We start from the raw sequence: 17,500 nt of genomic DNA on the forward strand, positions 1-17,500 counted from the left end.
GCATAATGAACTCAAACAGAGTATACATTTAATAACCATGCAATACGAATAAGAAAAAGCATTTGAATTGTTTTATTATGTTGGCAAGCAAGAAGTAGAATAAACGGGATAATCACCTCAAGGCAGGGCAATAAACAGTTTGATATGCCCGGCTTGTGGAAGGTAAGCCGTCCACAAGCCGGGCATATCAAACTGTTTATTGCCCTGCCTTGAGGTGATTATCCCTTACTTCATATACTGCTTTAGTAAGAAAAATATTACCTGGCTGACGATCGGAGCAGCAGGACGCAAAAAACGAAAATTACTGTTGCATTATGTCTGGACATCTTGCCGTGCCAACCTTGCAATAAAGGTTTCCTAAATGCCATGTATGTACATTCAACCCAGTATCACGCCTAAGCGTGTAATACACCCGCTGGTCCACTGGGTTTGGCGTGTCAGTGTCACGGTTTACCTCGCCGAGGCGTGAACACTACACGCATTATGAAGGTACTATACCAGCAGGGGGCGATACTTTTCCTCAATGCCAACAATTCCCCGCGGACCAAAGAGAAGAACAGTATATTCCAACTTCCTTCCCTGCCAGGTAAGATGAAGATACATCGTTGACATATATTAATGTATTTAATTCATTAATTGCTTTTGTTTAAACTGTGTTAGATTGCCCATGAGTGTTGCCATCTTTATTTAATTTCGTGGTAGAGAGCCGAAGGTTATTAACGTTAGAGTTGGGAATTGAAGGATTTAGGAAAAAAGTAGCATAAATACGCTAGCTCGTTTTATCATTCCAACGTTAGCTAGCTAAAAGGCTAGCTTTATATATTTTTAATTCATTAATGGCTTTTGTTTGAACTTTGATAGACTGCCTATTAGTGTTGCCATATTAATTTAATTTAATTTGGGGATAGAGAGCCGAATGTTATTAACGTAATAATTACGTGATTTACATAAATAAGCTAACGTTAGCTCGTTTTATTATTCTAACGTTAGCTGAAAGGCTAGCTTGACAGGTCCGACGCGATCTGTCGGAACTGGTCATGTCGTGTCCGGTTGGGTCTATTTAACAATCGTTTAAGCTTATTTTGCGTAATTTTAATAATCCTGTAAAGTGTTGTAAACATAGTTTTAGCCTACGTTACCTCTGACATTACGTGCATTCGTGAACTGTACCGTTAGAGCTTTGTAATACTGAGCTCAAATACCAAACGTTACTGTCCCTTATTTTGCTAATATTCATGCAGTTTACATGTTGAATATTACAAAATACAAGTTGTTTACATTATGCAACATCTGCATCATGGTTATCTTTTTTTTATTTTGATACAGTTCTCTATTTTTTATGTGAGAAATTCATGCATGCTGCAAGATAAATAACCATGTTTTGTTTTTGTTTTCCTCTCTTTAACAGCTCCTGTTACCAACCACCCTTCTCCCTGTTACCTCCACCTCTACAGTACCTCCTTTATTAATCAACCAACGGCTCTTTTAAGAGCCACTCCTATTATATTCATCACAAACACAGACACACAACACAGACACACACAAACACACACACACACACACACACACACACACACACACACACACACACACACACACACACAGACATTCTGTCTCTCTCTCTCTCTCTCTCTCTCTCTCTCTCTCTCTCTCTTTGTCTCTCTTTGTCTCTCTCTTTGTCTCGCGCTTGCGCCAGCACTGCGATCTCATCTAGAAGGCCTACTGTCTTCAAGTAAGTATTGTCATTCTATTCCTTCTTTTGTATTTCACATTACTGTCTTACTGTCCAAAACACACAGTGCCTGAACATTTGAACGTGCCTATGGCATTCTTTCTTTCTGACAATGTTTTTGTCTCACTTATACAACATAGTATTGTTGAAATGGCTGATCAGCAAGATAACTGGGAAGCAGAAGATGCTATTTTCCTTGCTGATATGCTTCTGGCTCAAGAAAAAGTAAGACCGTAATCTTGCCATATTGGTGATGATACTAAAGTGTGGGAATTAGAGAGTGATATTTGTATAACTGTATTTCAGTGTTGTCATACAATGCTTCTTCTTTCTTCCTTTCTTTCTTTCTTTCTTCAATCTTTCTGCCATCCAAGGAAAAGAAAGCCAAGGGCGAAGCAGACTCTGCTACAGGCAGTACTTTTCAGGTCCGATGGGTGGAAAGAAATGCTGAAGGAAGTCCACTGCTAAAAAGGAGCAGAAGCGGAGAGACACGGAATCGTGCTTCAGCTACAGGTAGTCTTCCAAGATTATTTTTGATTACTGATCTCAAGAATCGGAATTAACTTAAGTACTGTGTCCATTCGATCCAATATGTAGTTTGGTATTTCATAGCTAAGCCTTATGTAATTACATTTTGTTTTTGTTTCTTTTTATAACATTGACAACAAAAATAGGGGGTGTTTCTTTTATTTTGTCTACGATATTAATAGGGTTTCTGTTTCCTATTTTTGATAATTTTGTCCTTTTAAATATGTTAAACTGTGCCATTAGAAAGACCACATGGTGGATCTTTCATGTATGTTTTGACTTCATCTATTTTTAAATGTATATTTTAAACTAGGACTATAAATGCATTCTGCAATGTTAACTTTAATGTCAACTACTGCTAAACTAATCCAAAGATGTTAAATGGAAGTGAAGCAGTCCTGGTCAGGTTCATATTATATTGAATGTAACTAATATTGATTTACATGTAACATTTCCGTATTATAGCCTGAAGTCATCAAACAAACATTGTATTTTTATGCCAAATACAGCCTGTTTCTATCTATCTTTTTAGTTTCCGTGGTTCCCAGTGAGGACTCTACTCCTTTTGAGTCAGCTGAGGAGGTTCTCACAGTGACCCAGTCAGACTCCTCTCAACAGTTATTTGGTAAGATGAAACCCTACTGTAATTAAGCAAGTTGGTAAAAAGCATGAAAGGTGAAAAGATGTTTGTTTTATTTTATCTGTTTTTCAGAGAGTGAGATGAACAAACTGCAGGACATTCTGCAGACCTCAGAAGATATTGCAGATGCAAGTGGACATCCTTCCACCTCCACATCATGGGGCTTGCACCAATCTGCAGCCCAAGATGAGTGGCGGAAAGCGAGGTCTTATCATCTGAGCTCCTTGTTGTCCTGCAATGTGGTTCCAGAGAACAACTGCAGCCACTGCACATCTCCTGCCATCATTCGATGCAGAGACTGCATGCCAGAGGAGTGGCTGTGTACGGAGTGTGACATACACATCCACAAAAAACGCACACTCCATAACAGGGAGTCCTGCATTGGGGGAATTTACAAGCCCATAGAGCCAACAGTGTGCTGCGTAAAGCAAGATGGCGGATATACACTGGTCAATCAAGGTAGTGCTTTGATCTTTTTGGTAAAGTGGTTGAAGTTGTGTCCTTGTTTTTATTAAAATTTTAATTTAATAAAAATAATAATAATAATAATTGTTTAAAGCTTCTCACTATTTATTGAACTTCTCTTTTCAGTATGTCTTTTGCCTACAGTGAGACCTGTCCAGTTGTGCATGTGTGATCCTGCAACCATAACAGAATCAGCTGGTAGAGCAATAATTATGGTTTGCATAAATGGTATGAACTATGGCTTTTTATATATATATTTTTCTTGTCCAGTCCAGAGGTATTGTCACAACATAACCATGCATTAAATTTACTACTTTTTTCTTTTTATAGGTCGGTATGATTTGCACTTGCCAAACCTATCTTGCAAATTATGTCTGGCACAGTGGACACCTGACATGAGCGACCTCATACGCAGTGGGTATTGGCCAGCATCTGTGAATGCTGACACATTGTTTTCAGTGGATGTCTTCACTTCATTTGAAGAGATGAAAACTGTGGCTCCCAGTTTGTCGCGTCAGGGTTTTTTGAGGATGTTGGAGAAGAGGACCTGTCAATTTGGAAGGGTAAGATCAGCGTGGATAATAGTTGCCTCAAGTAAAGATATTTTAGAGCTACTTAATTTGACTTTTTTTTTACTAATTCACCTGCAAATGTATAGGCTGGCAAAATCCATGGAGACATATTCCAAAGGAGTTATTTGGAGTACACATTCTGCCAGTACCACTGTGAGAATATGGCCAGTGTACAGCACTTCACCTGCCCGGCATGTACACCCAACATGATAGCTCTTTGCGCAGATGGCAACAGAAAGCAGTACCGATTTCGACAGTCAAAAGGGTTAGTTGTTTTACACTTAGTAAAATGAACTGAACAAGTAATGTCTTACACTGAACAAGATCTTTTTTCTTATTTTATTTAGGTCAGAGCAACCGTATTTTGACGGTACTTTCATCGCCAAGGACGCTGAAGTACAGCATTTTGTTGAGGAGATCAGGAGTAAAATGAAAAGTGTTAGTTAAATATTTATATATTGTTTTTGCAGTGTATGGCTTAAAACTTGAAATGTAGGATTTCCATTACAAATTAGTTATTTCTTCCCTCAAGACCAGATGGTGTCCGCTTAAATGGAACAGACTAGTATCTCCCAACCAGCAATTTGAGCAATATGTTGCATCTCATCCAAGTAATTTTGGGTTTGAAATTGGGTATGTGTGGTGACATCCAAAGTGGCTAGATTTCGGTAACATGTAGCGAGTATGCATGTTTTTGTCACCTTGTTTGCTTAGCTGGAGTAGGGTTAAGTGAAAGATGCATTTTCTGAAGCTCCTTGAGCCCTGACAAAACATCCAGTTGTATTTTGAAAGTAAATATTTAATGTCTCCAATCATTATAAAGATGCTCTTTGGTGTAATGTAACCTGACTCCATGGTCCTGATGGATAAAGTAATTACATAGGATCATTTTTTTTGTTTCTGTTATAAGCATAACTATTTTGTCATGCAGACTGCCGGCAGAGGAATCTGTGGAGCCAGTCAGTGGTCTGCTGCACGTGAGACTGCCAGAAGAGCTAGTAAACTGGATGAAGAGGGCATTGAGGTAGTTGTTTGCCGACACGGAGTGCTATTGAAGGCCCTCAACATGTATAGGGGGGAAATATTTGCTTATCCGCTGTTCCTGCAAAAGGAGCTTCAGGCAGCCACAAATGGACAGTTCTTTTGCACGGATATTGCTTGCAAGTATTGGCCCTACCTTGAAAAGTTGTCGGTCTCCATGTCAGAACTCAGACCTTTACTGCAGATGAAGCCATTCCTTTCTGTCATGCATGCCAAGGCCCATTCAACCAAGTGTGAGGTACTACATGGTCTTTATCATACAATTTTAAATGGTAACTTTTGTGTATAATACATATGATTATAAAATAAATGTCCACACTGATTTGTTAGATAATCTGGAGTGGCAAAAACCAAGAGGGTGCTGGCACAACTGCAGGGGAGGAGGTTGAAATGGTTAACAGCTACCTTTCTCGTTGTGCCCTCACAACCAAGTACATGACAAAATCTGGTAAGTCAACCTACTCTTTGTGTAAGATGAAACTCTTAATAATACCCTATGACAATACATCAATAAAACTGTTACATTTATCTAAAAATTAAAGCTCAACTGTGAAGGATTTGATTAACTGAAAAACGATGACCATTAATGGGACTTTCCTCCATCACTTTATTCATTATGTTAAAAAGCCAGGAATGACATGTTAACAGTCCATGCTATTGGATGGAACCGACGGAAGCAGGATGGCCTTCATCTGGCATTATCCAGCAGATACGTCAAGGTATTGACCAGCTAACATGAGACATGATCAGGTTTACTGACCATATTCATATAAAAACAATGTCCTGTTTGACCAATGTGTCTTAGATACTGTATATACAGTATAAAGCCTCTATGATTTGTCTTACCCTTTGAAGATAACATCTTAAAAATCTTGCTTTTTTTACTGTAGACTTGTGAAAAGGCTGAGGCTGAGTCTCAGAGACTGGAAGATTTGAGCAATCAACTTGGTTGCCCTGACAACATGGTGCATCAATGGGTTCATGATGTCAGAGAATGGGCTTCTGATGGTATAATATTTTATGGACATTCTTTTACATAGTTTGCTAATGTATTGTGATAGTCAATTATATGACTCAGACCTTCCTTGCATGGCCCTGCACCTCCTGCTCCTTCCCCAGCCATTAGCTTTTGCTTTATGCATTTGGAATTTTTAAATGTACAACCTAAAAGATAGATCAGATTTGTTTTGTTTTTTGTTGTTTATATTGCTTTTGTATTTTAAGATTCTGCAGGTACCAGATGTGATGACCAACAACCTCTTCAGGAATCAATTGAAGAAATGTTTCTTGCGGTTCATCACAGAAAAGCCAGCCTTTATAATCAGACTGGTATGTTGATAACTGATCTAATATTGTCATTTATATCACTTGCAGATGTCTTATCTGGATTGTTTATTTCTGTATCTACAAGTCCTTAGTTTTAAAATCTATTTCTTTTGAATTTTACAGATACTATGGCTATTATGTCTTTTTATTCATTTTTTTTTTTTTTTGATGTATCAATTGTTAAATGATTTTAAGTATAAGGCTTTAACAGTATTGCATTTATCATATCTGCATTATGTTTTCTGTATTTTGTAACTATAGACAGCAACAAAATTCGACAGTTGCGACGAAGGAAATTGGGGGAAGAGAAGAAAAAGCTGTTTGAAAAAATCAAGCTGTACAATGAGCAGGTTGCAGATGAGGAACGCATCCTTGAGGATAAGGTGGAGAGCAGACTCTCTGTGGTGGGAGGAGACAGTGGGGCAGACTGTCTAATACGGCCGTGGGAAGTGCACAGCAGAGGTATTGAACAATTTCTGTGTGTGTGTATGTGTGTATTGCTTGTATTTATGGGTTTTGCCTAGCCTGGAAATCCAGAGTTCTCGCGAGAGCACAATTTGAATTTGCTCAGCGAGTCACTCTGGCATTCAGTAATGCTGCTCATTAACTATGCCCTTGTAGCCGAGCTGCACCAATCACATCGGTGTATCTGATATAGTCGGGCCAGAGGCGAGCTAAACAGATGACGACAGTTTAATCTCCCAGTTAGCTCCGCTGGTAGCTAAGCGTATGGAGCTCTGGATACGTCACCCCGTGTATTGTTGTGATTGGTCCTAGTGTTATCCAGTTGCGTGCAGTGAGATTAAAAATTTCAAATGCATGCTTGTGCCGCCCCTCGAGTTGGGCCATTTTTATTACTCATTGCCAGACCCTTAATCTTTCGGATTTGTGTCTGGATTTCCAGGCTAGGTTTTGCCTACACTACATATCTTTTAGCAGGTATGCTTTCTGTTAAGAATGTACTGTACAGGTCAAACTTGTGTTCAAGGATGTTATTTTTGTGACTTCAGGATCGAGCAATATCCTCACAAAGAAGAAGATTTTTGATGTTTACATGTCAAAAGTGCGGCTTCAAGAGGAAAAGATCATTTTGATGAGGGAGATGAGACAGCACTGCACCTACCTCAGAAAGCTGGCCTGGAGTCTCCGCAAAATGATGTCAGAAATGTCTTCTGGCAGGAACAGTGGTAAGAAGCCAAATTAAATTTTTTGTGTTCTCCTTACAGTGACAGATTCAGGGATACTATAAATTTCTAAGCAACTAGTGCTGCACGTCCTGCCTATTGATTTTACTGACACCATGACCTTTTGTCAGTGGTCCTTAACCATCCAGTGTGCCGTACTTGAGGGACAGCGCAACATTAACAACTGCTCAACTGAAATTTACATGGCCAAACCTCATCAATTGTTTTTCAGTGCAAAGACACACTATACTTTACAGGCAACGATAATATGGTGCTACAGAAGGTTCACTTTACAAAATCAAGTGGTAGTTTATAGTCACTGTTGCTAAATTATCTCTTTGTTCAATGTTGTGTAATTTGCTCGGTAGAGAGATACTAGTGAAGTAGGCTACGGCAAAAGGTCTGCGTGGAGCCTCCACAGAAGTATAAATGAAGGTGTAAATTAGCTGGGACTAGCAACTTCGTGTTTTTTTATAATTAGGGTACAAAAGTCTCCATAAAGCACAGGTTATTTTCAGAATTGAAAAAAACAGGTTCTGAAATCACTCAGTGCAGTTTCAAGGTCCCTTGATGATAACAAAATCATATTTGAATAAATGTGCCCATTCTCGCAACAGGGAAGCCTATATGACCTGGACTATCACTTTGAGGTCCTCAGGTATTACATTATGGATTCCTTGTGGCTGAATCTAAATTATCTGTAGTTCATTTAGTATAGTTAATGACTAGCTGAACTACACTAACTCAATTGAGGTATTGTCACAGCTCTTCTGTATTTTCCTTGTAGGCAGTTTAAGTGAAGAGGGGCATCGTGGGCTGCTGTGTCTTCATCAGAAAAGGCTTGCTGATGTGGAGGAGAAGTTCCAAGTCGTTAGCTCAAGGTACAGCCAGGCTTTAGGACCGAATGCTGCTTCTCTGCTTGAGGATGGACCCGAGGACATACCGGAGGACGACAAAGAACATGTATATGAGAGTTCAGATGAGAGTGATTTTGAGGCAGTGTAAACCAGAGTTTTTCGCAACACTAGCTTTATAGATGGAAAGATATTGCATCGGATTTATGTCAAGTGTCGCAGGCGCTATATAATCTTCCCTGCAAGAACATGTATGCCCTCCAGCTCTCTCAGAGCAGACACTTCCTCACACGTGGTGGCTGCGCTGTGCGCATGCTGTTTAGTTTCATACACGAAGATGCCATTATGTAACTCCTATGTTTTGTGTCACACTCCCAGCTGCCTGCACGACACTCGGTTGTAGAATTGTTATGCAAAGACTAATATCTGTGCGCAAGACAATATAATTTGCTTGTGAGCATGTTTTATCGTGCTTGCGACATATGTGATAAATCTGACCCCATATTCAGGAAACTATGAAAACAACACATACAAAAATCCCAAACCAATACAACAACAAATATGTGCTGCAAATGAAAAAATACGTTGCTAAATGCCTAAACTAATACGCAACTGCAAACGGCTCCAAACACAGATATGATGCAAACTAAAAAACAAACACTAAATACAAGTGCATTAAGAGGGATTGACCACACCTAGAGGATAACTCACACCACGCAAACTATTTAAATTCATTTTTACAATGACAATGTAGTAATTGTAATTCCTCTGCAGTTACATCTGCCATGTCGTGTTGTACATTTGGATGGTTTTGGTTGGCTGTCAGTGTTTCTATCGTCCATCAAATCGCTCTGAAAGTGATCCCAAACAATATTGTTTACCGCTGTTTGTCATTATTACATATATATCATGTCATGCTGTTTCACTTAGCACTCCTTTTTCAGACAAGTAGAACTTATGGTGTTTTGACTAGATATGCAGTGTTTAAGATGCATATGTTTTTGGGGTTTGTGCGTTTTTTACGCACTGCATGTTTCTTCTAGTGTAAGTGCTTTGAACCACTGTAGCGCATTTGCCCAGGTCGGCCACTGTATGAAACAGCATTGATCGTATCACACGCATAATAGCAACATGAATGTCCAAAAGGCAAAGAGATAATCATATTTAAATGGGGGCAGCAGCAGCAGGATGATAGAGATAGATGAGATCAGCTGATCAGAACAGCTGATATCTTTGCCCATCTGTTTGGGGCAGAGGACTAAATATTGTAAACTCATGCTCTTAACTGTAGAATGAATCGTCATTCAAAAATGTGAAAAACCCTGTTGTAGATGATATTTGTGTGCCCTAGTTTTTTTGTTTTTTTTAATTGCATAATCCAGTATATTGTTATTCACAGTGACAGTGTGGCTTATTTGGAATTGAATGTACATGCTACTACATTTAACTTATTTTTAGAAAATGACAATGATCATTACCCATGAGTTTTGATTGTAGTGTTTCCTGTTTATACTGCTATTACTGTTCCAAAAAAATCAACAAATTTCCCAATGCCATTACTTCAGGAATAAAACTGTGAGTTAGTGTAAGTGCATGTAACCTTGTTCATGCTAATGTTGTCTTCGTGAAAATAAAATATGTATGCGAAATAACTGATTTGTCATTTTTCTGTTGTATGCCAGTTGTATATAGGGTGTTTAAAATAAGTAAAAGTCATTTTCAGGCAAAAATAACATTTTGACATTTGGATGTCAAGTAAGTATATAGTAAGATGTATTAATTATTGCATAACATTAGAACAAATATATTTTGTATCATCCTGCTGAAGGACTGCTCTGGATACAATAATTAACACAAAGGGGCGTTCTTATTTGGGTTCTATTACCAGGGATGCTGGATTGCTAAATTGTTTATTGACATTTTAAAACTATAACGCTACATTAATCTACATTTATTTACGAGATGTTAACATGGTATTCATTTCTTTAATGAATTACATTATTTCGGTTTTATTACTGGTGAAATATTATAGTATGCTGCTGTAAACAAACACTACGGTACAAGGGGAGCGCACTCAAATTCCATATCCCACAATGCAATGCGGTCATTCATGTCATAGAATCGGACAGCGATCAGGCAGTGCTTTAACGGCAGTATCGCTTCAATGTGGATATTAAATGAGTGATTTTGTCACCAGCAACCGTAGGACAAGCTGCTTAGTTTTTCCAGTAAGTTAAGTACCGTATAATACATTTTTTTTTTTTTTAATAACGTTTACTTAACCGGGCATCCTCCGCGGACGTGACGTAGCTAGTAATTGCGGATCCAAAAGACAAAATACATATCACAAGTATTATTGATTTGTTCGTCACACGTTGTATGTGAGGATGTAAACAATAAAGATAACAATAATAATAAAATAAAGTTTCATGTATTTGTCTCATGTACTGTTTGCTCGGTCGGCCGGCCGGCGGCGGCAAAATGAAATGGAATGGAGCCCATTCACGGCAGACAGCAGAAACACAGGAGTCGAACATGTCCCTCCACCCACCCCGGAAGAACTACAAGTATACTGGCTTTGAAACAGGTTCTGGGGTGCGGATCTAGTGGGAGTTGTAGTTTTTAAATATATTGGTATATTTCTCATAATTAGAAGTTGGCAGTGTATAATGTTGGCTACACCCTGGGGTTTTATGGGATGGGGAACACACTGGTGTCATCAGATTTTAAAAATCAAATCGGTAAATAGGTGAAAATAGCTTATTACCATATTTGACAGTGCTTACAGTGGGTAAACTTTGGTGACCATATCTACATGAGAGCTGAGGTCCAGAGCTTTCTAGAACAGCTGGTCCTATGTGTGTAGTACCTTCTGTTGCTAAATGACAAGCCTTCAAAGATGTACTGGGTTCAAGGTTCAGAGGTCAATACTTCAAAGCAGGAGTAATGGATCCTCTTCAGACTGACAGATGTTACTCTCCAGGTTGAGACCTTTCCAACGATGTGTTTGTTATAGTCCTACGACGTTTTCATTTTTACACATCATGGAGACCATGTTGCAGGAGATACTTTATTGTCTCCAGAGGGATATGATTCAAATGCTTCACACATAACACTTAACATATTGTTTTATCATACAGCTGACATATAGGCCCTACTTACAATAAAAAAATATAAACAAAGTGATAGCCAGACTGAATCACATCACACAGCCACAATCTATTGCTCATCTTTCAAAGACTGATTAAGGCAACCTACCTTATGCATCATATCATGAAGCTATTGCACAACCCCTGCAGCCTCAAGCAACATTATTTAAAGTTTTAATTGATGCAGGTCCAAATCAGGCCTAGTTTAAAAATAATGTCTAATTTACATTGGGGTACCCTATATCTTCTTCCAGAGGATAAAAGCTCATAGTTGGCATGGAGAATAAAGATCAGACCATATTCTCTGTGCTTGCCTGGAGAGAGACTGGTTTCTATTCCTCTACACAACCTTCATGACAGTCTGTACCTGAAAAGTAAGCTTTAATTGTGTTTAGATATGAATATGCTCTGTAATGCAGCCTGGTATAAAATAAACCCTTTGATTCACCCCAATTGTGCGTACAAAATACAATCTTTGTTGTAAATGATAACACACACTTTCAACACGGGCCTTTCAGCCTACGATGTTATCCAAATGAACGCCAAGGGTCCTATTAGAACAGAACTGATTGTTTTTTTCATCATTTATGATACCCACTGACCTATGTCACAATCATTTCCTCAGTTTGAAATGTTTCAAAGACATGGTTGGCATCACACTATTGCACAAAGCTCTTTATTTTAGAAAAATAGACTTAATGTCTTAGTGTAGTAAGCTGAGGATAGAAGTGTGCCAAAAATACCAAAACACATGATGTATATGTACACATATACCCATACAAACACAAACAAGTGGACAACTCTTAAGTACAGGTGAAAACTCTTTCAGTATGCATTGAGATCGGATAAAATATGGAGGTGGTTTGAGCCACGTGTTCACATTCTAATAGCAGTGATAACAGGAATGTGTCATGTGTCCACATTTAACACTGCCCTCTCAACTATGATCGGAAATCTGTAGGCTAGCCTAGGCCTACTCATTCAGAGTGTTTCTCATGTTACTGAAACCACTGAGTGAATCATGAGTTGTAGATATTATTATATTCTGTTAGTAGTGTGTCTGTGTTATTCACATGTTTATTTGCATACAGAGTGGGAAAGTAAGATCTGGGTGGTATTTCAGAAAGCAGGTTTAGTGAAAACTCTGAGTTTGTTAACCCTGAGATGAGGGAGACTCTGGGTTTTCTCTTTCAGAAAGAGAGGTAACTTCACCTCAGAGTCAAAATCAAGGTGCTGTATGTCAAGGCACTTCCATTGATAATGTGTAAGCAAAATAGTTGATGAATTTGTGAGTAACAGTTTTTGATTGGCTCTGGTTCTGGTTTCAATGTCTCCATAGACAATTCACTGTTGAGCTATAGTCCAATACTGAGAGAACAATATAATTTACTATTCATTGGATAGCCAGTATGGTTTCTATCTAGACATCTTAAGGATGCCACAGCTAAGAATGTTGACGTGCTTTTTTTAAACTATTGTTTGACCAAATTCCCAGATACATGTTATGTTATCTTGGATGTTGATAAAACTGAATTTGACTATTCAATTAAAAGTGTGTGATATTAAAAAAAAGAAACAATTTCATTTTTCTGTTTTATTGAATAAAGTGCACTAAACTGAAATGCAACCTTAGCTTACAGTGACAATAATAAACAAATACACAAAAAGTACATGCATTACAAGTTATTACAATATTAACACAGCCGCAAAACGGAAATGGATATATGACACTGGAACATTGACGAGCGAGCGAGAGGAGGAGACTCCGCGCATGAAGTGCTGCATTTTGTAACTGCAGCCTAACTTTTGTACACATTTGTTACTTTTATATAGCCTATATATATATATATTTATAATATTTCTGATTATGGCATAGCTATCTCCCCACCCAAATAGGATAATAAGGTAATGGATAAAAAAAATAAAAAATTGCTTGATCAAGGGTCCGGCCCGGCCCGAGGATGTGGCGGAAAATAACAGCCCGGGCTCGGGCCGAGAATCTAAACTCTAGTGAACACTGTTTGCATTGCAGAAGAACCTTATGGAATGTGAATGCAAATCCTCAGGCGTAACCATTGAAACATAGTAATTGTTAAAAAAAAGTTACCATGGTATAAGTGGAGGCATATATAGACTATAAGATTATATAATATATAATATAAGATAATAAGATAAACCCATGAATCCTAATCAGTAAAAGTCATTATGGTGTCAGGGAGTTGTGGAACACATTTTCATGGCAGATGACTACCCGGCTTTTGGGGAAAAGACATTTCTTATTGATGGAGTGGCAGTGGTTAATGGGGAAAGGGACCACAGATTAAATTTAGCTTGATTATTTTAAATGTCAAGCTTGACAAAATAAATAAATAAATGTGGACATATCGCCAAAACATAATAGGCCACAACCACTTACAAATGGAAATACAGCAATAATGAGGACTCCAACAATGAATTTCAATTCAAAATGTATAGATTTACACACACAGTAAATGAACAGACCTTTTCTTTTACGTGGCACCACTCTACTGGGAGCTGGACAGCCTCCTTCAACACTGTCACCTGTTGATTACAGGGAAAAACAAAGAAAAACAAAGAAAACTATTTATTAAGACAGTTTACAATTGGGATGGTCTTTATTGGCACTCTGCTTTTAATTATGAAGGCTTGTAATTAATACTTTCTTCATCTGGGATTGAAGGCAGTGCAAAGGGTTTACTGGATACAGAAATTACACCCTTAAGGATAACCAGGCTCTGCTGTTAGCAGGAACGGTATGTGTTTTAAGCTGCTGGTGTTTATGCCACCAAAACAGACAGTAAGCTTAATGTCCAAAATATGGGCAAATACAGGCCTGATTTAAGTGTTGATGACACTATGATGACAGCTAAATGGAACAGTTATTGTAAGTTGAATAATAGGGTAATAATCCTTTGACCGTTTTTTTAAACATTCACATTTCTGCCATCCTGATTCAAAATAGATCAAATACAGGGATGGACAAACTTCCTTTATATGTTCACGTTACCCAAAGTACGAGTATGATTGTTATTTCCAGTACTCTTTGTATAGGCTAGAACCTTTTATTACACGGCTTAGTTGAATTCGACAGCATTCTACGGTCTGCTATTTCTTTAAAACAGACTGTTGCAAAATATTAACAGACTGTTGCCATGCACAGCAGAGTGTCGCCATGGTCGCCATCAATCCGCTGAAAAAAAGTCTGATTTATGTATCAGCTGTGGCAAGAAGTGGGGAAAAGTGGAGCAACTCCTGTCCTCCAATTCAGGCAATGACAGCAGATCTAGTGAGCGCCTATCGCTACATTTGTTATACAGTCTATGATAGCTACGCAGTAATTTCAGCCATAGGGACAACAACGCTAATTAGTTACACTGCAACATTGTGTTTACAAGTGTGTCACAAACGAGATGAATGAGGACAGAAACATCAACATAAATAGTCCCATTCACTTGTCTCACTTCACCATCAATGGAAATGTTCAGTTCAGTCAACCCGCAGTGATTAAAACAGCAGCTGGATGAAGGAGTTTGTCCACCTAGCTAGTAATAGCAGGGCATCACCCCATTACAGCCCGACTCATTTTGGCGGTCAAATAAAAGGAAAAAAGACAGCTTCTACCACAGCCTGTAATTGGGGGATTAAATGCATGCTGGACCCTGGCTTTTGCCAGAAATGCATGCGCTGCAAACAGCTGGCTATCTGGTAGCTTGTCGCTGGAACAAGATCGGTACACACACTAGTCTGATGCCGAGCAAGGAGGAGGAGATACTGTGATGTTGAGTGACAGACGGAACGTTGTATTAAACAGCTACAGTTTACGTTGCTATGGACGCAGGATACCAACCATAGAGACGGAACAGACCATTTTCTTTATCGGTAGCAATACTTTTGTTTTTAAATTAATATTTTGTGTCAAATTATTTATTTATTATTTATTTTGTTAAGTAGCCATGTAATAGGCAGGATAATGCCTCCCTCTACATTATCCCTTACTTATGCTTACCTTTTCCTTGACAAACTTGGGAGGCTCCAGTGGAGGCTACTGGTAAAATCAAGGACTTTGGGGGTATAGGTGAAGCTGCAGGGTGATGAGGCCGGGCAACGGCAACGTGTGTTGTTGGTGGGGCTTGTTGAGGTGTAGGTGAAGCTGCAGGGTGATGAGGCCGGGCAACGGCAACGTGTGTTGTTGGTGGGGCCTGTTGAGGTGTAGGTGAAGCTGCAGGGGGATGAGGCCGGGCAACGGCAACGTGTGTTGTTGGTGGGGCCTGTTGAGGTGTAGGTGAAGCTGCAGGGGGATGAGGCCGGGCAACGGCAACGTGTGTTGTTGGTGGGGCCTGTTGAGGTGTAGGTGAAGCTGCAGGGGGATGAGGCCGGGCAACGGCAACGTGTGTTGTTGGTGGGGCCTGTTGAGGTGTAGTTGGGGGTTCAACTGGGGATGATGAATGTCCTGCAGCAACTTGCGGGGTCCAGCCTTCATTGGAGGAGTATTAAATGATTAACAGTAATAATACTTGGACTATTTTAAGGTAAAGTTCCCTGTGATGAAGATTGTTGTGAATTAATTAGCTGTATCTAAAAAGCATTATTTGTATGATGTCATATATTGAACCTTGCCTTTCCTGTTGTATCTCATGCAAATTCATGGAGTTAAATACCTTTAACTAAGCAGGTGTATTTTGCAGGTTTAACTTAGTATGGGCTAGGATTTGTTTTGAGAAATGTTAACATGGTTCACAAGAATTCATATTGTTTTCTCAAAATCCATTATTTTCTCACTTCTTTGCCATACTTATGTCTTCACAGTAGTAGAAAAAAGTTGATAAATTTGAAGAGGCCAGAACCAAAAACTCTGTAATGAAAATACATAATAGTTAATTTAAATCAGCCACCAACATGGCTCTATAGTTGGATCTGCTATGGTATCCTCCCTCCATGGTAAAACCATTGCAGCAGCACACTTTTGAGCCTTCAATAATAGCTGTATAATTTACTCTGCCAGAACCTGTGTTACCACTTAAAAAAGGCAACAATTTAATTTGTTTTACATAAATGAGGGGCTAATTGTCATAATAACCCCAGGGCTGAAAACCATAAATGGAACAGTCATTTAACCAGTCTAGCACCAACTGATTATTTACAGTTGTACTTTAGCTGATTAAGAGGTAAAAACCAAAAGAGAGATTGCATGTTTTGCTGTGTTGCTTGCCAACCAAGCAGAAGCAATTATTCTTTTTTATTGATACTTAAATTTGAGCAGCTAATAGCTAGCTGGTATGTTTTTAACATATCTCAATAAGTTAACTTTAAAAAGCATAAAGCATAATTATAATGTGACTGTTCCGTTAGTTGAGAGAAGGCAACCACAGCCTTATCTGTGACAGGAACACAAGCCATCAAATACAATACTGTTTTTTGTAAATAACAGAACATCCTTACCTTGAATAACAAGTTCATAGAGTGCCTTCATTCTTTCAAGACACTTTTTAGAAGTGTCTGTCAGTTGGCAACGGGGTGCCAAAACCTCCGAAACCCAGGCATTCTCTTTTCTTCCAGGCTTGGACAAAACTATTACAGCCCTTACACACAGGGCCTGCAATTTTTCAAGCTACACACACACACACACACACACACACACACACACACACACACACACACACACACACACAGAGAGAGATGATAGTAAAAACAATTAACATGAAAATGTACAGAGCAACACTGTGTAACTTAACTGCTTGAAAATAATAAAAGTATTACATACCAGCATAGAAGCTTCATCCACTATGTGGGAGGTGGTCCGATTTTTTTGGTGGGTATGGACCCAGCTCTCCCGCTTCTCATCAAATTTTTCTAATTTTTTTTTAGCCTTAGCTTTTGAGGTTGCTTTGCCTTGCAGGTTTTGCAGGCCACATTTATTTCTGTGTGGCAGACCACACACTTTCTTAGAGTTGACCCCTGACCTGGCATTTCTATCAGAAATACAGTAAG

At 38.8% G+C, this 17,500-nt stretch overlaps 3 protein-coding genes and 1 long non-coding RNA gene across 11 annotated transcripts in view; 1 reads left to right on the forward strand and 3 right to left on the reverse strand.

Moving 5' to 3' along the window:
* LOC116048209 (NACHT, LRR and PYD domains-containing protein 3-like) overlaps positions 1 to 17,500 on the reverse strand; it is a 126,186-nt gene that overhangs the window by 19,339 nt on the left and 89,347 nt on the right. The window lies entirely within an intron of this gene.
* LOC116050979 overlaps positions 1 to 17,500 on the reverse strand; it is an 80,532-nt gene that overhangs the window by 7,556 nt on the left and 55,476 nt on the right. The gene's annotated exons all lie outside the window — the stretch shown is intronic.
* On the forward strand, positions 1,617 to 12,856 carry LOC116048146. Of its 6 annotated transcripts, XR_004897100.1 has the most exons (19): positions 1,617 to 1,732; positions 1,873 to 1,957; positions 2,107 to 2,245; positions 2,793 to 2,885; positions 2,973 to 3,359; positions 3,492 to 3,593; positions 3,696 to 3,928; positions 4,024 to 4,202; positions 4,285 to 4,375; positions 4,869 to 5,216; positions 5,309 to 5,426; positions 5,606 to 5,697; positions 5,869 to 5,986; positions 6,203 to 6,307; positions 6,566 to 6,766; positions 7,315 to 7,491; positions 8,276 to 9,178; positions 9,386 to 9,390; positions 12,847 to 12,856. XR_004897100.1 is itself a non-coding variant. In XM_031297141.2 (18 exons), the coding sequence occupies exons 2-18, from the start codon at positions 1,883 to 1,885 to the stop codon at positions 8,491 to 8,493; spliced, it is 2,637 nt and encodes an 878-aa protein (XP_031153001.2). In that variant the 5' UTR covers positions 1,617 to 1,732; positions 1,873 to 1,882; the 3' UTR covers positions 8,494 to 9,509. The 6 variants fall into 6 exon arrangements, 5 of the variants coding, with proteins under 5 accessions (XP_031153001.2, XP_031152998.2, XP_031153000.2 ...); XM_031297141.2 differs by lacking the exon at positions 12,847 to 12,856 and having other exon boundaries at positions 4,869 to 5,036; positions 5,076 to 5,216; positions 8,276 to 9,509; XM_031297138.2 differs by lacking the exon at positions 12,847 to 12,856 and having other exon boundaries at positions 8,276 to 9,509.
* Positions 13,671 to 17,388, reverse strand: LOC116050991 (nascent polypeptide-associated complex subunit alpha, muscle-specific form-like). Of its 2 annotated transcripts, none has more exons than XR_004897101.1 (4): positions 17,274 to 17,387; positions 16,952 to 17,120; positions 15,519 to 15,986; positions 13,671 to 14,053 (listed from the first exon to the last, which is right to left on the reverse strand). XR_004897101.1 is itself a non-coding variant. In XM_031301200.2 (4 exons), the coding sequence occupies exons 1-4, from the start codon at positions 17,288 to 17,290 to the stop codon at positions 13,839 to 13,841; spliced, it is 840 nt and encodes a 279-aa protein (XP_031157060.2). In that variant the 5' UTR covers positions 17,291 to 17,388; the 3' UTR covers positions 13,671 to 13,838. The 2 variants fall into 2 exon arrangements, 1 of the variants encoding a protein (XP_031157060.2); XM_031301200.2 differs by having other exon boundaries at positions 16,952 to 17,091; positions 17,274 to 17,388.

The sequence above is a fragment of the Sander lucioperca genome, chromosome 4 (genome assembly GCF_008315115.2).
Source record: "Sander lucioperca isolate FBNREF2018 chromosome 4, SLUC_FBN_1.2, whole genome shotgun sequence".
NCBI classification, from domain to species: domain Eukaryota; kingdom Metazoa; phylum Chordata; class Actinopteri; order Perciformes; family Percidae; genus Sander; species Sander lucioperca.